General features: G+C 35.2%; 3 protein-coding genes, 1 long non-coding RNA gene and 2 other non-coding genes across 6 annotated transcripts; 4 read left to right on the forward strand and 2 right to left on the reverse strand.

Annotated features, from left to right (window-relative positions):
• The first annotated feature begins 91 nt into the window (after positions 1 to 91).
• TRNAG-GCC lies at positions 92 to 162 on the forward strand. Its single transcript has one exon. It is a non-coding gene; the product is annotated as a tRNA-Gly (tRNA).
• A 2,083-nt stretch (positions 163 to 2,245) lies between these two features.
• TRNAG-GCC lies at positions 2,246 to 2,316 on the forward strand. Its single transcript has one exon. It is a non-coding gene; the product is annotated as a tRNA-Gly (tRNA).
• A 2,802-nt stretch (positions 2,317 to 5,118) lies between these two features.
• On the forward strand, positions 5,119 to 7,943 carry LOC125211069 (U-box domain-containing protein 7). Its single transcript, XM_048110754.1, has 2 exons — positions 5,119 to 5,617; positions 6,945 to 7,943. Exons 1-2 carry the CDS (start codon positions 5,337 to 5,339, stop codon positions 7,795 to 7,797), a joined length of 1,134 nt encoding a protein of 377 aa, XP_047966711.1. The 5' UTR covers positions 5,119 to 5,336; the 3' UTR covers positions 7,798 to 7,943.
• A 596-nt stretch (positions 7,944 to 8,539) lies between these two features.
• On the reverse strand, positions 8,540 to 9,436 carry LOC125215792. Its single transcript, XR_007175305.1, has 2 exons — positions 8,946 to 9,436; positions 8,540 to 8,858 (listed from the first exon to the last, which is right to left on the reverse strand). It is a non-coding gene; the product is annotated as an uncharacterized LOC125215792 (long non-coding RNA).
• A 9,116-nt stretch (positions 9,437 to 18,552) lies between these two features.
• LOC125213796 (protein trichome birefringence-like 38) lies at positions 18,553 to 20,813 on the forward strand. The gene is made up of 5 exons (XM_048114534.1): positions 18,553 to 18,930; positions 19,001 to 19,172; positions 19,837 to 20,012; positions 20,100 to 20,258; positions 20,334 to 20,813. Exons 1-5 carry the CDS (start codon positions 18,641 to 18,643, stop codon positions 20,623 to 20,625), a joined length of 1,089 nt encoding a protein of 362 aa, XP_047970491.1. The 5' UTR covers positions 18,553 to 18,640; the 3' UTR covers positions 20,626 to 20,813.
• Positions 20,814 to 22,193: 1,380 nt separating this feature from the next.
• LOC125213795 (protein CHUP1, chloroplastic-like) lies at positions 22,194 to 26,272 on the reverse strand. Its single transcript, XM_048114533.1, has 6 exons — positions 24,942 to 26,272; positions 24,554 to 24,685; positions 24,285 to 24,466; positions 24,098 to 24,209; positions 22,621 to 22,755; positions 22,194 to 22,525 (listed from the first exon to the last, which is right to left on the reverse strand). The coding sequence occupies exons 1-6, from the start codon at positions 26,097 to 26,099 to the stop codon at positions 22,382 to 22,384; spliced, it is 1,863 nt and encodes a 620-aa protein (XP_047970490.1). The 5' UTR covers positions 26,100 to 26,272; the 3' UTR covers positions 22,194 to 22,381.

Consider the following 26,272-nt stretch of genomic DNA (forward strand, 5'->3'; position numbering starts at 1 on the left):
ATCAAAAAAACAAATACGCTGTAGTAATAAAATAAATACTCTGTATATGGAATATTAATAATAAAAACAGATAGCTTAGGCTAATACATTAGCACCAGTGGTCTAGTGGTAGAATAGTACCCTGCCACGGTACAGACCCGGGTTCGATTCCCGGCTGGTGCAGTTTTATTTAATTTTGTTTTTGAGAATTTTTTAGAATATTTATAGGCTGGTGCAACAATACGCAATTTTTCCGCTGGTGCAATTTTTCTTTTGTTCAAATAAAATGAATACGCAGGCAGTTATTCTTTGTTAGTTGTTAGACCATCTCCAACCATACATCAAAATTTCTCCAATCGTACACCAAAGGCAAACCCATTTTTGGGTTTTTGAATGGATTAACACCAAATATGGTGGTTTACTCCAAAATTTTGTTAGACAAATACTCAAAAATGGTGTAAATATAAATATGGTGTAAATGATTGAAGTAAAATTACTTTTTGATGTGACATATACTCAAAAATGAGTTTGAGTTTGGCGTAAATGGTCGGAGATTACGTTAGCAAGTTGGAAGTGACCATCTAATTAAGTGGATACAATTAGAAGAAATACTAATCACGTTACTTCTTGAAACAGGCTTAAATCAGATTTGCACCACATAAATTGAAAAGCCCAACACCATTAATTTATGAACTGTTTGGATTCCGTATGATAGAATTTGGAAGTCACGTTATATCCCAGCCAAGTGTTGTATGGCATTTGCACGTGTACAAAATTTGGAGCACCATATAATATGGCATCATAGTTTGGGCCAAATATTGCCAACTTCAAATCCAAACACATGATGGCATTGATGGGTATAAAAAAACTTTGCAACTTCTCATCAATTGCTACTCCACGTGGCTGGTAAATGCTAAACTTGCCACCATCCCTTTTGCAAACATGGTGTGACTGTGACAAGTTTAGTTTTTGGGTATTGGTAATGAGGAGCAAGTTTGTAGACGTTTTAATTCAAGCAGAAGATATTTCTACTGAATTATTCAGTTCAATTTGAAAGATTATATCATATGACTAAATATATAGTACTATTATTTTCTATATTTAGTTCATAAAATTGAATCTCATAACTTAATTTTAGATAAATAATTATATGATAATAAGTTATAGTCACACCTATCCAATTAAAATAATCTCACAACTTAATCTTAAATTAAATTATGATAATCGTACGGCAACTAAATGGATTAGAGTTTCTTCTATATTGCATTCAATATTCTTTTCGCATAACTTAGATCTTGATCCAATGTTGTTTTTCCTTGAACTTAATTTACATTATTGCTCGATAAATATATCTAGGAGTATTTATTCTTTATTTAATCTTATTACACACTACGTAGGAAAGTCACGTAATTATATACACGATTAAAATTAGACTAACAAATTGTATTTCCATTTTTAAGATTTACGAATTTTTTTTTCCTTATTGCATTTATGAGAATTTAAGGGACCTATATGCAGATTATCTAATAAGAATTGAAAAAATAAATATATGCAGTAATTTATCCAGATTTCGAAGATATGGGAGACCAAACCAGTAGATAGAGCACACGTGTATTGCAATTTTCTATAAAATTTATTAAATGTATTTTATTGAATACAAATATTAAATAGAATCAATATGATGAGTAGTAACGTGGAAAGTTGGCTGGAGAATACGTATATTGATTTTGTTCTCTCAAGTCCAAAACAAAGGCAATACATATATGATTGCACTATAATATTATGAGGTACCAACTATAAATAGACTGGTAAATTAAACCAGACAATTTATGTGAATAATTGAATTTAATAAATTGATGAAAATGTTCACGAATTTCAAATGTAAGAACTCAATATTAAAGTATAATATATTTTAAATAGTAAAATAAGGAGTAATTTTATTTTATTAACAGGTAATCCGAATCTAACCCGACTCAATCTAAATATATCGAGTTCTTATTAGGTCTATTCAATAAGAACTCAAATCCAATAAAATTTTACCAAGGTTTTGCATCATTTGGAAATTTCTCAGCTATACATACCTACGTAGGCATATGAAAGCTGACTGTCAAATATATGTAGGTATGTATACATACCTACATGTGTGAGGACAAGCCATCGCACATAGTGGCATATGGAAACTGACTATCAGACATATTTCTCAGAATTCTGTTGTAACGAAGTAAGTGCAAATAATTTCAACAAATATGGAAAACAAAGTAGCAAAGCACCAGTGGTCTAGTGGTAAAATAGTACCCTGCCACGGTACAGACCCGGGTTCGATTCCCGGCTGGTGCAATAAATTTTTGAATATTTTTAGTAATAATATCCAATGAAAATGGGATTATCCATTGTCCTTTGCAAGCAAACACAAAATAACGATGATGAAAAAGATAAAATATAGATAAAGTTGTATAACCTTTGTGCTTTAATTCTGGCTTTCCTAACTATAACCTGCCAAATTCATGTAAACTTCATATTTGGGTCATTTCCACTAAGAAATTTATATTCACGTTTCCATATACGACCGAATTAAGACCTCGTTTTCCTTCAAAAAGATTAATTGAATTGGGAGGAAGAGCCACCATCTAAGTAGAAGCAAATAGTGGAAATCCTAATCACACCAGCTTAGATATGGACCATATAAATTCAAAGTCCAACGCAATTAATTTTTCATTAATAGAACTAATATTTTAACCATTTTCTCTCTCTCTCTCTCTCTCTCTCTCTCTCTCTCTCTCTCTCTCTCTCTCTCTCTCTCTCTCTAACTCTTAGTTAATTTATCAAGTTGATTTTAAAAATTAAAATGCGTATAGTCTATTACCAAGATAATTTTTGGTGAATTATCTCGCAGCAACATTTTATTACATAAAACACGTTGCCATAATCTGTTATTGCATTTTGTGATATAATTGGAAGTTACATTTATTATTACTCCATATAAAACTCTCACTGTATAGTTGTAATGTTATTAGATACATGTACTAATGTATATTTGTTGGATAATTGTGCATTGTAGTAATTCATTAGATTAGTCAAACAACGTTGAAACATGGAGTATAATTGAAGATGTTGAGATTTATTGACACAAGCATGTGTGTTTAGAGAAGTGGGCGTTATAGAGATTTATATAGGATTAGATGCAAATTTAGAAAGAGCCAAGTGTTGTATGAGAATTGCACGTGTACAAAATTTGAGTGCATGGAGCACACCATATTGTTCCACATGAACATGTAAATTGATTAATAGTTGGAGCCAAATGCCAATGCCAACTTCAATTACATGATGAATTTAATTAATAAAGCTTTAAAAGTTCTTCATTAATGCAACTCCACATGGGTGGTAAATGGTAATGTTGCCACCGTCATATTTATCATATTTTTCCCTTTCCGATTATGTACGGGAATTCAATTTTCAAGTACGTTTTTTCTATTCTAATTAATATACATATTTATAAAATAAAAGGAGAAGTTGTGATGCCGAGGATTATTTCTAATGTCGTGACAACAATTTTTAATTCTAATTATTTTCGGATCACTTTTGTGACCAATCTTTATTCTAGTTTATTCAATCTTGTGAAACAACGGAGGTGATCACGTAAATAAATGAAACTTTCCCTTCAGAAAAAGATTAAATAGAAAAAGGAGTGGTATTTTTCTAGGAATGGGAGATGAACTTGAACGGTATACTAACAAATTGTATTTCTTTTTTATGATTATGAATTTAATTTGGTCTGATTGCATTGATGAATTCAGGAGACCTACAAATCGAAATGCAAATTATCTCAAAAGAAATGCAAGTGAAAATAATGCAACACGGTGACTTATCTTGGTTATGAAATGTCCTTTTCTAATTTAGATATGGGAGACCAAACCACTACATAGAGCACACGTGTCTTGCGATTTTCTATAGAAATTTATTGCCTAATAAATGAATCTTACAGTATTAAATGTTTATATATTACAAAAATAAATAGAATCAGTATGATTAGTGGTAACGTGGAAATTGGCCTGGACAATATATATCTAGATTTTGTTCCCTCAGAGTCCAAATTATAAGGAAACAAGACAACATGATAATAAATTAATAATAGCACTATAATATATCATGTGAAGTCGTTTGATATATCATGTGAAGTCGTTTGATATATGCATTCATCTATATATAGTTGGTAAACACCAGGCAATTCATGTGATTAACTGAATTTGTTTAAAAGATGAAAAGGCCATACCCACTTCTGAAAAATTGATTTTATGTATACATAAATGGGATAAAATAGAGGTAACTAGCCAGTACTCAATCTTCAAGTATTTTAGTAATTTATATCCATAAATTAAGAAGCAAGATTTATAAATCAGGAAGTAATTTTTTTTTTTACTTTATATTATATAAATTCATATGATCATAAGCAAATACAAATGACAAAATATTTATAAGCTCTTATTAATTTTATCCCATTGCAGCCTACATGTGTGAGGACAACTGAACAAATAAGCGGTTTTGGTGGAATATGGAACCAGACGATCAAAGCATTACACCACAATAAGCAATTAATGTTGGTTCAGAATTATATTTTAATCATATAAACAAACTAATTCTTAATTAAAATAATAAATTCTGTAGCTTAACAATGGAACCACAAATCAGAGATAGTTTTTCTACTCATAAACAAATACATTCGATAATTATTAGAGGATGTAAAAGATGAATTAATAATCCCAACCGGATCTGTTAGGTATACCTGCGCGATATTGATCAGTATTATATCTTATAATGTAAGACTGTAAGTTTAAAAAAATAAAGTTGCATCCATTAATAAGTAACATTATGTTTAATTAGCCCTTGAGGAATTAAATTACATCAATGATTAGGTCATATCTCACTAATTCAGTGTCCCAAAACGCCAGCCAACTAAAATGCTGGATATCACATGGGCATTTGTGGGAGTTCCAAAATCTATTATTAATTAAGCCTCCATTAAAATATTTAATAATCCCATTATCTAAATTCGTGAAATTGTACCGGAAAAAAAATTAATAAAATTATATTTCTATTTATCCTACGAAAGAGACAGATTGCTTAAGCTGCATGTGCTATCTGCTTCTTTTGTATCTTCTCGCAAAGTCTCTGATTCTCTCTCAACAAAAAAAGTCAGACATAAATGATTATTCAATATTCAAATAATTGGTTAGGCAACTACAAATTCGACACATACTTCTTCAAATACATCATTCTTTTTCCATAACCAGCAAATTAAAAGATTTTTATCTAGCTCGAATTCGGCGGCGGCGGAGGAGGCTATTGTGATTGATACAGAGATGATTACGTGTGAAGAAGCGAAGATTGAAGATCGGGATTGGATGGCGGCGTTGAAGAAGTCGGTGAAGATGCTTCATTTCGGGGGGCGGGAGGAGAAGGAGGCGGCGGCGAGGGAGATGAAGAGGCTCGCGGCGGAAGATGTGAGTCGGCGGAGGACCATGGCGGAGTTCGGCGTTATTCCGCCGCTGGTTGCTATGGTTGGATCGGCGGCGGCGGCGGCGGCGGCGCATCAAAGATTGGCTGTGCAAGTGCTTATTGAACTCGCTAATGCATCTTTCACGTGAGTTTTAAATTTTAATTAATTTGTTTCAATTTCATTTGAAATTGGAGTTTAATTTTGAGGTCTTGGTCATCAATTTGAAAATTATTGTTGTTTTTTAGACGAATTAAATGGGATTAAGCAAATAGTCTCTAATCTAGTTGGATGATTGAATATATTTTATTGCGGGAGGGGCCGAAGCTATACTTATTCTTTATTAGTTGGAAAAATGTTACTCACAAATGGAAATTGCAACCATTATGGAGGCCTACTGCCCATTAATCACTTGTGGGGTGGGTGGAGTGGCCGGTGTCGTAGACGCCAACTGCGGTTTCCGGCAGCGCCACGGCTTCGGAGAAGTCTTCCCCGATATGTAGTAGCGGACACAAATGGAGCTAATTTTTAGAAAAAGAAAATATTTACATTTATTAAAGTTTTATATAAATTGTTATGCAAAAATCTCTATAATGATATGAATCACTTAAAAAATATACTCCCTCCGTCTCTGATTAATAGTCACACTTTCTCATTTCGATCTGTCCCCAATTAAGAGTCACACTTCATTTTTATCATAAATAATAAGTAGGTCTCACATTCCACTATCTCAATTCACTCACATTTTATTATAAAACCAATATAAAAAAATAGGTCCCACATTCCACTAACTTTTTCAACCAACTTTTCTTTATATTTCTTAAAACTCCGGTCAAAGTTTGATTCTTAATCGAGGACGGATGTATTTAGGAATATAATTTAGAAAACATACTTGCTCTTACCAATTTTTTTCTGCATAATCCCCTGCCGATACGACTATATTCTAGGATTTTTTAATTAAAAGTTAGGTGCCTCAACAATAGGACTTGGACTTTGTTTGGTCGTATGTGGTGCTTGAAATTCTAGTTTTATAGGATGATACAGAGTGGAAATTGAAGTTCTTGGTGTAAGGATATGATTGACCCAGAAAATATAATACTATAACTTACAGGTATAGGTTGAAGATAACGATAGCTAACATCACTTTTAACTTTAGCATATAGTATAATATGTCATGAAGCATATTTTGCGTTTTAATAACTTAACAAGCCTAATAATTCGATCTCTCTTTTCCCCAAGTGGGAGTGGGTGGTCTCTTTTGGTGCGCTGACTCTGCACCAATCTCCACGGCTCAAGGACATTTCAAGTAGCATAATTCAAATTCATGTAAATGATCATAAAATAATGGGTTGCTGATTTTTGGCATGTTTGTTTGAATATGGACAATACAAAACTCTGATTTTCACATTTTTTCAATCTTGTTGACTTATAGTAGTTCTTGAATGACTAACATTTTTTTGTGCTTCTTATTTAGGAACAAGGCTTTAATGGTGGAGGCAGGAATTTTATCAAAATTGCCCAAGAATTTGAGTTTGTTAGAGGAAACAGATAAGAGAGACTTTGCAGAGCTCCTCCTATCTATATCAGGCCTAGCCAACACTCAATTTCCCCTAAACTCATCAAGAATCATTCCAACTGTAGTCTGCATTCTTGAATCAAGTTCAAGCATAGAGACAGAAGAGCTCTGCTTGAGCACATTGCACAACCTCTCTTCGGTTCTAGACAACGCGCCAGCCCTGATCTCAACGGGGATCGTGACCAGCCTAACGAAGCTAGCCTCGGTGAAGGAGACCTCGGAGAAAAGCCTAGCAACCTTAGGCAACTTGGTAGTGACCTCAGCCGGGAGGAAGGCGCTGGAGCAGAACCCCACGGTGCCCGAGGGGCTAATCGAGATCATGACATGGGAGGAGAAGCCCAAGTGCCAGGAGCTCTCTGCCTACATTTTGATGGTCTTGGCTCACCAGAGCTCCCTGCAGAGGCAGAAGATGGCCAAGGCCGGGATCGTGCAGGTGCTTCTAGAAGTGGCGCTGCTGGGGAGCCCGTTGGCGCAGAAGAGAGCGCTGAAGCTGCTGCAGTGGTTCAAGGATGAGCAGCAGACGAGGATGGGGCCACATTCGGGGCCCCTGCAGGTGGGGAGGGTGTCGATGGGATCGCCTCTGAGTGAGGAGGATGCCGAGCAAGGGAAGAGAATGATGACCAAGATTGTGAAACAGAGTTTGTATAAGAACATGGAGACCATCACGCGTCGTGCTAATGGAGCGGCCGGAGATGCTTCCAAGCTCAAGGCTTTGGTGGTTAGCACCAGTTCTAAGAGCTTACCATATTAGAAAATTCAGTCATAGTAGTACTTTTTTTTGGTATATACAAAGGAATGGGTACAACTGGTGGTTGCACCTCTGGTGCAACTACATGTTTGTGATTCTGATTGTAAATCCTGGATGATTTATTTTAATAGTAATAAATTTTTGGTGTATTTTTTAATTTTGATATGTGATTATCCTCTGTTTTAGCCTCAATTAGGCAAACAAGTTTAGAACATATGTGGCTGTGTTTGTGTCTAAGAACAATGCACATTCCAATTCCTCTACAAACTGAGCATCATCTCATCTAAAGGTTGAAAAATCATGTCTTTTAACTTATGAATTGTTAACATCATCTCTATATGGAACTTGTTAATGACATTTAAGCATAGACTCATCTAGACCTTGAAAAATTGTAATCAAGCATAATCTCGTCTCGAGTTTGAAAGATCAAAATTAAGTTTTCGTGTAGAGTTTTACGAGTTATTTCTTATTTCTGAGCATCATCTCGTATGGAGCTTGAAAAATCAAGAATTGATTTACGAGCCTAATCTCGTCATTAGTTTGAAATATTATGCATAAATTCAAAGCATAAGCTCATCTAAAGATTGAAAAATGATAGTAGTAACTAACTTGTGGGAATATTCCATTCTTACAATTAATGCTAAACTTTGGCACAAATCATCTTATTATTTGGAAATATTCACTACCCTTAACCGGTCAAATTCATATACATTTGTGATTTCTTTCCAAATAAAGCATAGAAATGTAGAATGGTGAATGAAATTTGTTTTTGGTGTACATAAAGTCTCAAAATATCATACAGCCGTAAAATAAAACAGCTAAACAAAACGCGCTTGGTTAATTAGCCTCATTATATATTCCCCTTTTTTCTTAGTTGTACAGGTATTTTTCTTCTCAAAAACCACTCAGTTCTTAGTTTGTTAGCCATGGATTTCTAAGATACTCAAGGCCGACGAGAAGGGCAGATCATATCAAAACCGCGGAACTAGGAAACCCATTGACACAGCTCCTCCCAATTAGGAAACCGCGGAAGACCATATCTTCGTGGTGAAACTCTTTTTCAGCTGCCAGAAATGAGAGAAAAAGAGGACGTCCGTTACACACCGCTGCCGGAGAATAAGGAGGGGCATATTACGCCAAAGAAGACGTACGCTTGCGTCCTTGTCAATTGTTGTGATTCGACATCACCGTTACGTCGAAACCAAGAGGGACGACGGAGAGCTGCCAGCGCCGGTACCATGGTGGCAATGAGCAACGGTCGACCTGCTGCCACGGAGGGCGCTGTAATTAGTGCCGTGACAGAGACAGAAGGAGGCATTAAAGTAGACGTTGCAAAAGTTAGTGAAGGAGCAACACAGCTTGAGGCCGTTGGAGGTAAGGTCGGCGGCGAGGAAAGCATCGATCAACACCCACCATCCAGAAGCTACAAAATTGAAGAAAAGGAAATAGGGGTGGCGGCGGATAGGGATCTGGAAAGGGGAGTATTGGAGTTAAATACTCCAAGTTTCTTCAAATTCCATAAACAACCCCTTAATTCCATTATTTCACAAAAGATACCCACCAAAATATTCCTACCCATTTGCTACCTCAAACTGTCCGGATTTTGCACAATACCTCCCAAAACTCAAGCTCTTTTTATTTTGACCCCTGTGAAACTGGATATTTACGGAATTCACCCCCACTCATCTATAGGGTATCTCCATCTACTCTTTCCCGAATTTGTTTCGTCTTCACATGTTTTGAATTGTGAAACGTGTGTGTTGGCAAAAAGTCATAGACATTCCTTCAAGTTGAACAATACCAGAGAAAAATCTCCATTTGCTTTAGTTCACTCAGACGTTTGGTTGGTAAAGAATTCGTGGGGAACGAACTGGGGTGAGGCTGGATTTGGAAAGATTCAAAGGGAGAGTGGAATTGTGGAAGGACTCTGCGGCATTGCCAAGCGACCATCCTACCCTATTGCTTAATTACACTACTATCATTATAATTTCAAGCAAAAAAGTGTAACCATATTGTATGAATGCTTCCATTCTCTTCGGCTTATCGCAAGAAGATACTCCTACTATAAATTAAATCCTATATATGTAACCAATGAATTATGAAGTGATCTATCAAATTTGAGAACAACTATTGCTTGCAAATTAAGAATTGAATATTATAACTAATTATTTCGTAGTATATTTTTTACTTACTGAGGTTTACTTTATTATGAAGTAAACCACTAGATATGAAATTAACATTGTGTCATTTTGATCAAAATAGTCCAACTGAACTCAATAAATATGCTACTCCTCTGTTCCACTCTCAATTGAGTCTAACACGAGCTTTCAAAAATGTAAAGAAAAGTTTGGCCGAAAAAAGTTGTGAAACATGATTCTCATTTCTATATAAGTTTTACTACGATAACCCTATTACTACTACTACTATTTATGAAAAAGGTGACAAAATAACCCTTAAGAAATATCCACCAATAAAGCCCCTGAAAAATGAAGAAAAACGTTGGACGAGATCGAGGAAAATAGCATGGTTTTCGAGTTTCTCAATGTGGAAGTCACCTCCATTTCTGTTTAGGTATGATTCTATCATACCATTTGAGCCGTTTTTTCATGCTCACGAAGGTTGGGAAGAAGTGCAATCAATAGTTTTTCCTAATCCCCTCTCGAAAGGAAGAGCATGGAACTCTTTTTCCTTCCCATAGGGACCGGATCTAGCCATGCTTGGTATAAATAACTCACTCTTTGGTCTTCGGCACTTTCAATTACCGGGATGCGTTTTCACAGTGCTTGTGGAAATGCAATTGAAGTAAGTGAAAATGCTAGGTTGCAAGACCATCAAGCTGGCCGTTGATGCATTTGACGAGAAAAACATTTACATTTCAAACATAGCAGAGTCACAAAGTAGTAGACAACTAGAACTGAATCGAGGGAGAATTGTAAGCAAGAAACAAACTAGTGACAAGATCAGGCCCTTTTGCCGCTGCTGGGGTTGGTTTTACTGCAGAGCTTCCATCGGCCTTTGGCACGTCGGATCTTGAGCGCTCTCCCACTGGTGGTGCTCATCCACTTGCGGAAGCCATGCGTTCGAGCCAGCGATTTTCGTGATCTGTTCCTCTTGGTTTGACACGGCAAATATTTGGATGCTCTCACAACTAGCCCACGCCTCTTCTCACTTGCCTTGCCAATGCTACCACTCAGACACAACCCCAATGACAATCCTGGCATTTAAAAACACTTTCAACATATAACAACATGATCCAATTCTTTGAATCCAAAACATCAAATTTTATACTACCTCCGTCTCCCAAAATTTGTCCCACTTTGATCCGATACGGATTTTAAGAAATGTAATGGAAAGTTAGTTGAAAAAGTTAGTGGATTGTGAGTCTTACTTTTATATATTAGTTTTATAATAAAATGTGAGTAGGAATAAGTTAGTGGAATATAAGGTCCACTAGCAAATATGGTAAAAAGTTATATGAGACAAATTTTGGGGGACAGACGGAAATAAAAAAAATGGGACAAATTTTCAGGACGGAGGTAGTAATATTCATTATAAAGTTGGGCTTATAGGAATTACTGTCCTGCTTTGAGATAATGGGCCGAAAATTGGGCTGCTTTTGTATCATTCCTCCATAAAACCATTATTAGTATAACTCAATTTGATTCTGGGATTAAAGGCTTAGAGCTTTAAATTATGTCACTATCTATAATGTACCAAATCGTGCCTACACTGACCAAGTAAAATATAGACCAAAAATTCGAGATTGACTGAGTAGAAAGACATGTTCTTTCAACTTCAAGAATTAAATTTGACGTGTTCATTCCATGACCAATTAGCAACCGCATAATATCCTCAATGTCGTATTATTATAATGCATCGTGACTAAATGAAACATGACTTAATTTTTTTGTTTATTTTAGAAGAAATTATTATGCCCATCTAACAAAATTACAAAACAACAACAAAAAATAAGGTGGCCACACATGAGCAGAACATATTGGGTGGGCTCCGAAACTTTAACTCAATAGTATTGAAATACTAGATTATTTCCGATAATAATAGAATCCGTAGAAAGATTAATTAATCAGCACAGACCAATGTGCTTAGGTGAACTTATATTATTTGTGCATCCCATAAATTTCGTTTGTCACTCACCTTAATAGTTGACTATTGCTCCTTTGTCGCCATATACCAAATAATCTTATCTTGTAATTGAGAAATCACAAGTTCCATCTTCTATCACAAATATCAAACTCATTTTACTACCTAACATGTTGGAGAACACTTTTCAACTGGTTGCAATCAAACTCGATGACAAAATTTAGAATGTGAGTGCCACTTTGATTAAGGAAGCTTCTTGTTTTTACCCGTTTACCTCAAAATTGGACCACCCATATATATATAGATGTTGAAAACGTTGGCCTTATAGACTCTCACATGGCCAATGCCAATAGATTTCGGATGGTTTATGGTCATAATCGTGAGCCCAGTCAAATTCGGATTCGATTCTCAAAGTGTGAGGTGAATGCCAATTGTGCTCGGTATGGTTGAACAACAGCTAGTTGAGGGTTATCATCGATCCAACTTACAGTTAGTTTGTTTTTATGAGTATTTCTTTTTCATTTCTGTTTCAATTGCTTTGTTATTTCTTTCGATTCTAATAGTTAATTAGAGTACCACTAGCATTATTATTTCAAATAATAGAGATTAGAGTAGGTCGAGTCGCGCTATATTTGTCAATTCATAAAATAGTAAACTTTTAGATGGCTTAACTAATCCACTTTCATATGTCCCTCAAATTGTAAATGTAGGTGATGGGTCGAGTCTAATGATCATTTGGTTGAGTCCAAATAATTGATACAGTGCAACTACTCGAGTATCTTACAAAACAAGGCAGTCTTTTTTCTCTTTCTTTTTTAAATTAAGGGTTTCTTATTCGTAATGGAGTCATAAATATTGAATAAATTCTGCACCAAATTACAATCGAAGCTTAACAAAACTCAATCGGTAAAATAAGTTGTGATAAAACCATCTATAAAAACACCCAAGCTGATCACCAAAGTGAAACACTTTCTTGTAATTTAATGGTATTATTCTTTTTCAATTCAAAGAAAAAGGATTGATGATTCAAGAATTAAAATACACACGGAATAACATAAAGAAGTTTTAATAAATATAGAAATTTGTTGGAAAGTTATTAAGAAAATTAATAATTTTTCAAAAAGTATAAACTAGTGGATTAAAATATTTTTGAGGGGGGAAATGTGCATGCATATCAATTTACAAATTGGGACCATAGTTGGCGACAGAACTTGACCTAACTAGCCTATCAGTTTGATTAGCTAGTGCATATGGATAATATTAATACTACTAAGTCGTATTTTCAATTTAATCGGTTCTACTTTTATATTGAAAGCATTGTGGGTGGTCACCAATGGATCAAAATTATTAAAAATAAAAAGGAATAAAGAAAGAATATGTCTACTCTGAAATAGTCAAATATGCTGGCTTTGCTACTGAACATAATTGTTCGTTTAATAATATATTATATTATTTGCATGGAAGATTCATCATGATACATGTGATAGATAGCATAATATAACAAACTTTTGGACAGCTTAGTAGTTTTGATTGATTAGCTGAAGGCGGCGTTAATTAGTGTAGATTAAAGGACAGCCTTAACTTATTTACACTTAATTGTCATTACAGCTACACCGGATGAACTCAACTTAAATTCTCCTACTGTTAGGAATTTATTTTGCCCTTTTTGGGTAACAATTATAATCACCACTTTTGAACTCGCGTCCACTCTCATATACATACAACATTATATATGTAATACATATAACAATGTCTGTTCCATTAAATATAAAATATTTTTTTTAGTCTATAATTTAAATAATATTGTTTTGTGAGTAAAATGGAGAGGTAACTAAGTAAGAGAGAAAAAAACAGAAATAATATTATTTTTAATTTATAAAATATGTTACTTTTAGTGGAGCAATCCAAAGAAAACGTGTTATTTTTAATGAACAGAGGAAATATTTATGTTATATTTGTATTAAATACTCCCTCCGTTTCTTCGTAGTTGAGGCGGAATTTTTCGGCACGGAGTTTTAGAAATGAATGTTGAGTGTGTTAAATAAATAGATAAAAAAGTAAGAGAGAAGATAAAGTATAAAGTGAATAAAGTAGAGGGAATAAAGTAAGAGAGAGTAAAGTAAGAAAGAGGAAAAAGTTACCATATAAGGAAACGACTCAACTATAAAGAAACTTCTCAAAATGGTAAAATGACTAAATTATGAAGAAACGGAGGAAGTAATAAGTTAAGGGATGAGAGATATCATTACAACTTAATTGATTCATTATGGTATCATTTTATATATGAAAATATTCCTCGGTAGTACTATGAGCCTGAACAGTACTATAATAAAATCAATAGATGCATATCTAAGTCGCATAAAAATATACTACTATAGTACTAGTACTATATTCGTATATGTAAACATATATAGTTTTGAAGTCCTGCAATATTTCGCGGTTGATTGAGACTTTTCTTTTCGGAAGACGTTGGTAGTAGTACAAGCTAATATATCATCCCAAATTTGGCAACTGCTAGATATAATTCTATAATTAGAATTTTGGTGTTTACACAATCATAGACAAGGAGAATATTTTTTCCAAACAGCCGAGTATTCAGAAGTCAGAATGAATTAAAGTGTGATGCAAATGATTGACAGATCCCCAAAAATGTATATTTCATTCCTTGTAAAAAAAGTTATATTGGGAAATTGATTAGACTTGATGCACACCTCTAATGATTTCAACACTAAAAGTAATAGTAGAAAATAAACTAAATATATCTTTATTTGGAATCCTGTTAACTGAAATCGTCATTATAAATGATGTTTGGGTTAGATTAAGATATAGAAGCCCAATAATTAGGGTTTACGTCACTGTTAGATTGGTTAATTAAAATGATGGTTTTAATGTAATTCTTCTTTCCGCCACACATATACGATGATCTGTTAACTGCCAGCATTCGAATTGCTAATTTATTTGACACCACAAATAAATGGATTATTGATAAAATAAAAATAACAGAAATAAGTTTAGGCATAAGAAAAATAATAAAAATTAAGTAATCACCATGTGATCAATGAAAGATTCCAAAAATAATAAAGAATAAATAATTTTCACTGCGGCACGTATATTTTATTTAGTTAGAAATTCAACTTTTAAACGTATATATATGTTAAAATATTAATGGATTAGTACATAAACAACCTATAAGAATTTTCTCTTTATGTTAATTTAAGAATTAATAATTATTATGATTCCCTCCATAATTGATAAACTTTAAAATGTAACTATCATCTTCTTCTTTTTTCTGGAATAATCAATGTATCCAATCCAAAATGCAATAATAATACTTATCAAGGTATTGGCGTAATCATATACGTAAACGAGATAAGCGTCAATTAAAAAATAATTACGAAATAATGGACCCAGCTTATGATGTTGAATAGAACAGAACACATGGTGGCATTCCAATAAAGAAGCTACAATATTTGGACAAGTGGGAAAATCTATATGTTGAACTATCTTAGTTTGTTTCCTCCTCAATTTCACTGCCATCCTCTGCAACTTGTCACATTTATTTATTTATATATATTAACTTAAATTTTTGGGTAGCTTATAACTTTATATTTTATATTATATGTATAATGTGTATGGTATGATTGGTGGCGACGAGTCAATAATGAGTCTAATTCTAGGTGCGTTGGGCCATGCTACCCTCTCGCAATCACTACTTCATTAACAGCCACTTTGTTAACCGCATTCCCATCTTTGATTGCTTCAACAAAGATATAGTAGAAAGAATTAATTTTTGGTTGTGTACAAATCCATAAATGTATAATTATTGAATTTAAATAAATATATAAATGTGGGTGTTATTAATGCATAATAAATAACTACAGTATTTATGAATCACTAAACAATCAAATCTAATTGGTATAATTAAGTAGAGATGTCAGTGCAAGCTGATCCGAATAGCCTACTAAACTTAGAGGGTTTAGGACTGTAAATTTTCAACCAGATATAACTACAATCGGTTAGCCTGCACACAATTAGCCCGCTGTTTGAGTGGGCCAGGTGGGTTAGACTTAGATACAACTATAGTCTATCAGTGTTTTTTTACATAATTATCTTTTCTTAATTGAATTGAATTAATCAAATATAAATTACCAAATAATCTAAATATTTTGTCTGCAATATCAATCACATATAATTCATTCACAATAGATACTTCTTATCGACTTTGCATAATCTTACATCTGATGATCATAATATATAGTACTAGTATCACATAATGATCTGGAAAATTGAGTTGTTATATTTATTATTCTGCTATACGTACTTAAAAATATAATGCATTGCTTTGCATGTGTAATATTCTATGATCTCATGATTTTTTATTGATATTGTGTATTCTAATCGATTTCAAATGTTATTGATTTATAAATTTAATGATATACTTTATACTATGTACATCCGTCCTCAAAAAATAGAAATTTTTTAAACGTCATGAGTTTATTGATAAAGTAAGAGAGATAACAAATAAAAAAAAAATGATTGAAGTAAGAGAGGAGAAGAGAAAGGTAGCTAAAATAGTGTTGGTGGATTATGAAGTCTAGACTCTAATATAGAAAAATTCAAAAAGTTCTATTTTTAAGGGACCGTCCAAAATAAAATTAGTTTCTATTCTTAAAAGACAGAAGTAGTATTATGTAATGATCTACTCTCCCACGTTATGAATTATGGGAATCAAAATTATTTATAGAAAAAAAACAAATTGGTGTATCCTCATTTAATCATTAATTTAAAATATTTAACTAAACCAATTAACCAAATACCATCATAACTAATATATATACACATTCAATGACCTAAATATGCTACAAAATGATGATGATGATACATATAATCTAGTCGATTGATTTATTGATCAAATGGATTGGATTTGATATTTAGTTATGACCATTGGAATCCTTATGAAATTATCTTTAATTTGGTATATATGTTGTATGAATTAAAAGTTTTGGGGTTTCTTTGAAAAGTTAATTATAATTAAACATGTAGTTAATTGACATTAATACCCCTAGTGATATTTTTTGGAATTAATACTATGGCTTTATTGACGTTTTTCGTTAATCGTATTGACATTTATGGATTAATGATCTAAGCCCTTAATTTAAATATCTAATGGCTATTATTTAGTTGTAGTTATCAATTAAGTTATGAGTTAGCAATATAACACTCCCCCACAAATACATATATATTATATTTGTTATAATTCCTTGGCCCTCTGCCCACCAAAAAGTATGAAAGAAGTTAATTAAGGATGTAGAGGTCACTTATTAGTTTTAATTATTGCGTCGTCCTAACTCATAATATTAAGTTTTATTGGCATTTGGCTTTTCATTTGATGAATTGATAATAATAGGACTACGTACCGCACGCACACTGTTTACAAAGGTAATGGAGTATGCTATGAATTTAATCACACATAAACGGAAAATGAAAAAAGTACACGAACAACTGTTGGTAGATAATGCAATGATAAGAAATCGTATAGTAAAAAAATCACAAATTTAAAATGACTAATAACCGGGAGTAGAAAGCAAAACACAATAAAGAGATCATAACTAATTTAGTCTATAGCTATATTTTAAGATTTTATTCTGAATTAAAGATCTTTCCATTATCTTTAATTTAATTAAGATACATCTGAGATTCTGAAATATTATTCCATGAATTGATTTACTGATTTTCAAGAAAATTTTTTAATTTGATTTTTATTCGTACTAATAATAATCACATGTATAGGGATTAGGGATTGATTCAGTTGAGAACTATCTTAGAATGAGAATCAGTTGAAAACATAAAATATATATTACTCATATAGTTGTTAATTGTTATTAGCTGGCTGCATATTTTGCATAAATGTCATTTGTCAAAAATGTTTATGGGATAATACATGTATCTATAATTAATGTGGATATCATCTATTTTAGTATAATTAATACTTTAAAAACGGAAAGGACAAATTATTAACATATTATACGTAATATTTATACATAAAATCCAGAGCTACTACATCTTAGTTTGATTCAGTTTGATATTCTTATTTTAATATTGTATAAATATGTTGAGACATTTATTATTTATTGATATTTGTAATATTGAGTTGGATAAATATAATACGATTTTCATTATTTAATTTAACTATGGAAAAATATAAGTGCATTATGAACAGTGTATCAACAAATCATTTTTCTAAAAAATAATTACATATAAAAGACGGAAATTGTTACTTCTGACCAAATATATTTATTCTCTTAACAAAATTTTAAAAAAGTCGAAAATTAAAGCTTTTACTATTCAAGAATGAAAAGAGCATATTTCTTTTTTAATATACTTAATAGAATTCCAAGAAAAACAAACGTGAAATAGAATGTTAGAATTGAAAATCCCGTGAGCTGCGCGCCCATGAAATACAAAACAAATTATTATTTTATTTATATTTTTATAGAATGGAGTTACTTATGTTATTAATTTATTATTCATGTTATTAGCATCCAAAAATGTTGAATAGTCTGAGAAAACAAATGTAGAAAAAGACACCTCTGCATCCCCCACTCAGAATACATTACATTCCATCTCGATTTCATCCTCGTTATTGCGCTTAATAAACCATGTGAGTGAACCCACCCCTCTCTCTCTCTCTCTCCCTATATATATAATGAGCTGAGATAGAACAATCAAACAACACACCAACACAATGCTCTCCTCTTTGAATCACCGCCATTCCCTCATCTTGCTTTCAGCGTTGCTCGTTTCGCTGCTGCCACTCCCGGCTGCATCCGAGCTCGTTAACGCTACCCGAAGCAAAGAATTACCCACTTCTTGCAATCTCTTCCATGGAAAATGGGTCCCGGACCCTTCTTACCCGCTCTACCAATCCTCCGGCTGCCCCTTCATCGACCCCGAATTCGACTGCATTAAATACGGCCGACCCGATAAGCAGTTCCTCAAGTTCTCATGGAAGCCCGACTCCTGCAACCTCCCTAGGTACACATCCATCCATCTTTCTGTGGTGTTTTTGGAATAGATTTGAAATCATTCTTTCTAATTAAATCAGGTTTGATGGGGTGGATTTTCTCAAGAGATGGAGTGGGAAGAAGATCATGTTTGTGGGAGACTCGCTGAGTTTGAATCAGTGGCAGTCTCTGGCTTGTATGATCCATGCTGCTTCTCCCAATTCTAAATACAACTACATCAGACAGGGCACCCTCTCTTCTGTTACATTCCAGGTAAAATAAATTTTTTTCTAATTAGTACTATAATCAATGTTAAATCCTCTGTTTTCCATGTTATTAAGCTAAGTCACTCCCTAAGATAAGATTTTTATAGAATTTCTGCTTTTTTTTTTTAATGTTTGACCGTTGTTGTTAGCATCTTTCTTTAGTCACGGATGCTTCACTCAACAATTTAAATGATTGCCTCGCACTTTAACTTTTAAGAGGCAATACTATTAATAATCAAAAGTGGAACACTATTAATGGGATTGTAGCTGAAGAATCATTTTTCTGTTATAACAAATTTACAACAAGCAGTTAGCAGAATCAGATGCTATACTTCTTTAAACAGTCATTCTTAATGGTAATGGATTAATACAAGATTTGGAGAAATGGCTATCCTACAAAGTTTAACAAGCCTTTTTTAAGCTTCTCCTACATGTATCTATAACCTTAGAACTTGGTAAAAACGTGAAAATCGTCAACTGAATAAACTAAATGTATTGAACAAAATAAATGAATGTCCTGTCACATGGGCCACAGCGGCCTAATCTCCAGCTATGTAACAATAAATATTTCTCCGTTGCCAGCCTAAGCCCAAACACCATTTAATACACCTCTGATTTATTGAGTTCTAGTAGCCGCCGCCATAGTGACTATTCTTGATTACTAATTTCAGGATTATGGAGTCACGATACTGCTGTACCGATCCCCATATTTAGTGGACATAACGAGGGAGAAGATAGGGAGAGTGCTGAAGCTGGACTCGATTCAGCAAGGGAACGCGTGGAGAGGAATGGATATGCTAGTGTTCAACACATGGCATTGGTGGACTCACAAAGGAAGCGCTCAATCGTATGAAATGAATCAAGTCTTTTTCGACCACTTTAATCGTGCAGTAGGGAAGGCATGATAACTGATAATATGTGGCTGTGGTTGCAGATGGGACTACATACAGTATGGCTCCACCATGTCAAAAGACATGAACCGCCTCGAGGCCTTTTTCAAAGGGATGACAACGTGGGGACGCTGGGTTGACCTCAACGTCGATCCCACCAAGACCAGAGTGTTCTTCCAAGGGATCTCTCCCACTCACTATCAGTAAGTTGTTAGTTTAGACAATGCAATGTTGAAATTATGGCTGCTAAAAGTGTTGGTTTTTTGTGATGTTGGCAGAGGTAGGGACTGGATGGCGTCGTCAAAGACTTGCAACGGGGAGCAGCAGCCTCTGGAAGGGTCGACGTATCCAGGGGGGACGCCAAAAGAGGTGGAGGTTGTTAAGAGCGTGTTGAGCAAGATGCAGAAGCGCGTTTATTTGTTAGACATTACGTTTCTGTCTCAGTTGAGGAAGGATGCTCATCCATCGGCTTATAGTGGCGATCATGCAGGGGTCGATTGCAGCCATTGGTGCCTTCCCGGGTTGCCGGATACATGGAACCAGCTGCTCTATGCAGCTCTGGTTATGTGATCTGCCCTTTCTTTGTCTGTGTATAATTAATTGTCTTTTTTTTTTTTTTTTTTTTTTTAGTTTTAGGGTGACTATAAACCAATTGTGATTAGTTTGATTGAAGCACTAAGGGAGAAGATCATATTCAAATGTAAAAATGTTCACTGATTGAATGAAAAGGAAAGTGTAGTTGTTGTTTTTTGGTTAAATGTTTATTGTTCAGTGTAAACTTGGATATACACTGGAAATAACATAGTCCAACTATATTCACAACTTTAGACCATCTCCGATCATTTACACCAAACTCAAACCCATTTTTGAGTATATATCACTCCAAAACGTAGTTTTACTCCAGTCATTTATACCAAATTCAAAATTTACACCATTTTTTAGTTTTTGTATCACAAAATTTTTGCAGTTACACCATATTTGGTGTTATTTCACAAAAAACACCAAAAATGGGTTTGAGTTTGGTGTATGGTTGGAGAAGATTTCTACACTAAAACTCATTTTTGGAGTATGGTTGGAGATGGTAAATGCAGAAAAACTTGTTGGATAGAGTATAAGATACTACCAATAACAAATTCAAAGTGATGCAGCATACACATATTTTACTAAGGCCAAAATTTTGTAATGGAGAAATTATAGTACAAAAAATCATCATTCTATATGCGTATCCCTGATGTTTCTAAAGTTGAAATGTCAAATCATCACAAGAAATTGAAAAGGGAATCAAACTTAAGAGGATAGCAATTTCAAAATGAACAGCAAACAAAAAAGTAAAAAAGAAAAGAAGTTGAGAGAGAGAGACGCACCCATGCTGATTGTGTCCGACTCCAATTTCAACAAAGAGGAGCTTCATAGAAGAATAGGGAGGAAAGGTAACCGCTTCATCACAACTCTGCTCAATCGCCATGGGACCAATTTCAGATAAAAAAGAGGGAGATTGGAAAGTTAAGGAAGCAAAATCTGGAATTGGGGCTTCACAATGATGACCTCGGTTGCAATTATTGGGCTGAATATACTCGGCAATTAACAACAAAACATCTAAGTTTAGCGTTTTGGGCCGTCTCCCATATTTCAAATTCTAATGGGCCTTTACATGATTCTGAAAACAGATTCAATTCTAGTTTTTGTTTTTAATGTCAACTACTATGTCTGTTTTTCAGCTTTCTCTAACCCTTACATTCAAAGGATCTTGTATATTTTGCTTAATAGTTAAACATGAAGGACGATATCCATGAGAAATTTTTTTAGTTAAGAACTTTGAACATTGAAATTGCTATATTAATATCAGTTGGCATCGCAAAATATACCGGGTCTAATATTGAGTCAGGAATGATATTCAAGAAATTACTTTTTTTTTTTTAATCTGAAACGAACCATCTCCTTATATATCATGCATATCTTTGCTACACTTAAAATATGTCCAGTGTTTGCAGGAATATAAAATTTGTCCAGTGCTTGCAGGAATATTAAATATGTACAACATTTAACAACGAACAAAAAAGTAGAACACTTGAATCCATACTGGAAAAAAGAAATGAAGACCTCAACAAACAATTTCAATAAATTTGACAGACAAGGCATCACTCCAAATTAATTTTATCTTCAAATAAATTTCATTCAAATCATAGTGTTATATTTTAAATAGTTGAAGCTTATACATCAATAAGTTTGCACAAAATTAATGCAGCTGAAACCGCCAATCATATTCACATCCTCACCCTATCTTCAACCCTATTTTACACAAAAAAAATAGCGGCAATCATCTAGTCTACAGACAAACAGCCGACGCACAGGACCTCGAAACATACTTCTGCTGCTGCTGCTGTGTTTGGCACTGCACGTTACAAAGTCGAGCTTTATCCCTCAGCTCCTCAAAAGCCTTCATAGTTTCCACATCAAAACCGCCCGCAAACTAAGAAACACAATTGGAATTAGTACTGATCACTTTGCAATATATGAAGTTCAAAAGATGCAGTAGAAAAATTTAAACAAGAAACAATCAATCACCTGATGTATTCGGAAAGCAAACTTGACACCTTGAACTATGAGCTCTTCTTCTTCGGGGATGCCACCAGCCATTTCAAGCTCCCCCGACACTCTCTTCATGTACTTCATTGCTAATTTCACGGACGCCAGCTTGATCTGCAAACACATTTCATCACAACTGTCAGCCCCTCCTCTGCTATTTAACACAGTAAAACCCGAGCGTAGTAGAACAGTCCAATGTGGTAAAAAGTAAGCTTCTCACATTAGAGTTTCACCAAAAAATGGGATGATACATTGTGGTAAAGCAAACAGAAGCAAGCAAAAAAGTACCCAAGTGACATAAATTCATGGGATAAGGTTAAGGTCAACTTAATGAATATACTAAATTCCAATCAAAAGAGACAAAATAGAGGCACCTTAAAGATTTGAGAGCCCTGCACATGTTCAGTGCTTCTCACGCAGTAGTTGGACAAAACAAAATGAGGCATTCTTTTTCACCTACCATAACTTTAATTTTGTGTATGTCATGATGCTTCCCCATAAATTTTCAGTTGCAAAAATAACCTCGTGGGACCACAAATGAACTTCCTATACTAAATTACCAAGTAAAAAATTGATCATTCAACTACCTATATGCATCTTTTTCATTTAATCATTGTTCCTTTGGTTTCTCATGTTTATCAACAGATTCCACTAATAAGGCTTAATTTTCAGAAAAATTTGCAGTTAACAGATACTCCCTCAAAGCGACACGTTTCTTGTTCAACATTTGATTTTATGCAGTGGTGTTTCCTTTTTTTCAGAAATGCGTCACTTTGAGTGGGATGGAGGTAGTACTAAATATGCAATCAGTGACATGTGAAATGCATGCAATATGTCTGCAGTTGAAGTGAGTTATTGCTAATCCTTAATTGACACAGACCTATTGCCGAAATCCACCTGAGATGGATGAACTTGGACAAGGCCAGTGTATTAATCCATTTGAAGGGATTAATATGAATTAACTAACAAAAGTTATGTCAGTTGTTTCCTATTACAACTTCATATGAGTTTGGATAGTCAGCCAAGATCACATGAGTGTATGGCAGTAAAAGGGGGACTTCTTGCTACTACTGTCAAGACATCGGAACATAATTAACAGCCTATAGATTCAAATATATAGGCTATAATTCAATCTGTGCATAATTTTGATAAAAAAATCGATTTTTTCTGAATGCTTGCATAATTGTTTAGAGTTGACCTTGACTAACTCCGCAAAATAATACAGTTGTTTATGAAGGATGTGAAATTTTGTCTAAATGACAGATTCAGAGAAGATCTTCTCCACCATAACAAGTCAAAGTGGAAGTATTAAGCAATCCCATAATAACACTAGTATAAATCAAGTCAACATTATAAACAACTAATTAGATGAATCTATAGCCCTTTAACAATGTACTTATCAACACTCAAAAAGATCAAAACAAGGATCACAACTTGTGAGAATGAGATCATTTACCTGACTAACATAACCGGAATCGAGCATCCAGTCCACAGGAATGTGGAAACCTTTGTACCTGTCCGTCGCTGACTCTCTCAATCTCGACAAATTATACACAGCATGCTCCAATCTGCAACAAAGCAAAGCAGCACATTAGTTTATTACAAAATGAAAATTCCAGTAATTAATTAGGTAGAGTCCACACTTCTCAAACAAAGACTGTATTTTCTTGAGAGCATGAGCACAAGGTTGCCTAGGATCGTCGCGAAACGACGAGACTTCACATTCCAGCTTCTTCAGATCAGAGTAACCGAATGCAGCTTCTCTCAACGCATCAGCTCTCTTTTCAGGCCACTCAAAGTGTTTCAGCACTGCTCTCTCATCCACCTTTATACATAATAAGAAACAACAAGTAGAAAATAATCACCAAACACAAAATAACAAGCATTGGGAGAAATTAAGGGATGTACTTACCAGGTAAGACAGCTCATCATCAAGCCATTTGACAAAAGACACAACATCCTCAATATCAGTGAATGCTGCAGCCTCAACTTCTTTAATCAAGAACCTTATGAAATCCCCTTGAGTCTCTATATCAGTCTTAATCTGTGATTAAAGCAGTAATAAATCAGATAATGATAAACATTTGGAAATGGGAGAGCACAATCAATAGAGGGTATGAATGGTCATTTTTGGCCACGTGGTTTGTTCAGTTTACTACACTTTCTGCTCTACCAATTTTGATCTCGAATCTTAACACTGTCTTATCCTGAAAAAAGTCCGGTAAAATTCCAATGGCACAGTGGCAGTGTTGGTAAATAACCACCCATACCCTGACCAAAATAGTAAACAGAGGACTCACGGCTAGTAAATGAGCTGAGCGGTTCTCGATTTCGCCGATCATGTCCTTCGCCGTTGCACCGGCAGCCTGCGGATCGCCGGCGGCGGAGTCCTTCCGGCAAGTGGTGTCCCGCCGCATTAGAGAGTGGTAAAACTCAGCCACCTCCGGAACTCTCCTGACCTTCGCCGGCGACGGATTCGACCCCCTTTTCGGAGGCGGAGGAGGAGGAGGAGGCGCCGCTGCCGCTTTCTTTGGCAGTGACGGAGCGGAGCCTCTAATCGGAGGCGGCGGGGGAGGTGGAGGCGGCGGATTGGAAATCTCCGATAATGCGCGGTGCGCTGAATCGGACAAGGACCCGTAAGAAGGCAACGAGACGGATGACAAACATTCGGGAGAAGATGAACGAACCATCGAGAGAAGCGACGCGGACGGCCGGGGAGGCGGTTTCGGCACGCGCGGGGCACGTGATCTTATCCCGATAAATACATCGGAAGCTTCTGGAATCTCCTCCGAATTCCCCGTTGCCGCTGGATTCCTCTCACAGATTTCGTCTCTCCTCGCGTCAGTTTCGGTTTTATTAGTAATTTGAGCCGCGCATTTTCTCAAACACTTGGTAGGTATGTCTGGTTTACGAGCGTCGCTGGGCTTCACGGCCGCCGTGGATGAAGACGAGGCCTCCTCGTACTCGGTAACGGCTATCTTGATCTCAGCTAGCTCGGCCTGCATGTATCGGATCTTCTCTTCGTATATCTGATTTTGTTTGGATAGTTCCATGTGGAGAAACTCGTTGTCGCTCCTGAGCTGCTCGTTCTCGGCTTCCAAGCATCCGATCTTCCTTCTAGAGAGTTCGATTTCGGAGTCTTTGTTGGAGATGACGCTCTCCAAAACGGGGACAATGGCGACGGACTCTCTGACGAGCTTCTGCTCCAGGAGCTCGGTCTTCAAGCGGGACTCGCTCTCTCGCAGCTCCTCGACGAGGCGGAGGAGCTCGGAGACGTCGGGGGGGCGGGGCTGGACCTGAGCGGACGCGCGAGGGAAGTAGCGGGAGAAGGGGGCGGCGGAGGCCTTCTGCTGCTTGCCGGAAGACCACGGCGGCCTGGCGGAGGCGTCGGGCTTGGGCTTTGGTGGCGCGGCTGATTTCTGAAGCCCCATTACGGATTTTACTTTGCCAGCAACCATTGTTGCCTTAAATTGAAGATAACTCGGCTGCTCTCTCTCTTTCCACCAACGCTATCGTGTTGAATTGAGATGTTGGAGAAGGACGATTCTACTACATGCGTCACTCTCTTCTTCACGCAGCTTTGCATAGGTAGTTTTGTTTTAGGATGATAAAATAAAAATAATATTAATAG

This window comes from Salvia hispanica, chromosome 3 (genome assembly GCF_023119035.1).
Source record: "Salvia hispanica cultivar TCC Black 2014 chromosome 3, UniMelb_Shisp_WGS_1.0, whole genome shotgun sequence".
Classification (NCBI taxonomy): domain Eukaryota; kingdom Viridiplantae; phylum Streptophyta; class Magnoliopsida; order Lamiales; family Lamiaceae; genus Salvia; species Salvia hispanica.

Excerpts from the sequence above, each read along its gene's own strand:
- LOC125211069 (XM_048110754.1), top strand. The coding sequence starts at position 5,337 with ATGATTACGTGTGAAGAAGCGAAGATTGAAGATCGGGATTGGATGGCG. Across the intron at positions 5,618-6,944 it reads CTCGCTAATGCATCTTTCAC|GAACAAGGCTTTAATGGTGG; the intron begins GTGAGTTTTAAA and ends CTTCTTATTTAG.
- LOC125213796 (XM_048114534.1), top strand. The coding sequence starts at position 18,641 with ATGCTCTCCTCTTTGAATCACCGCCATTCCCTCATCTTGCTTTCAGCG. Across the intron at positions 18,931-19,000 it reads GACTCCTGCAACCTCCCTAG|GTTTGATGGGGTGGATTTTC; the intron begins GTACACATCCAT and ends TAATTAAATCAG. Across the intron at positions 20,013-20,099 it reads CACAAAGGAAGCGCTCAATC|ATGGGACTACATACAGTATG; the intron begins GTATGAAATGAA and ends CTGTGGTTGCAG.
- LOC125213795 (XM_048114533.1), bottom strand. The coding sequence starts at position 26,099 with ATGGTTGCTGGCAAAGTAAAATCCGTAATGGGGCTTCAGAAATCAGCC. Across the intron at positions 22,756-24,097 it reads ATTCCGGTTATGTTAGTCAG|ATCAAGCTGGCGTCCGTGAA; the intron begins GTAAATGATCTC and ends ATGTGTTTGCAG. Across the intron at positions 22,526-22,620 it reads TTGCTTTCCGAATACATCAG|TTTGCGGGCGGTTTTGATGT; the intron begins GTGATTGATTGT and ends TGTGTTTCTTAG.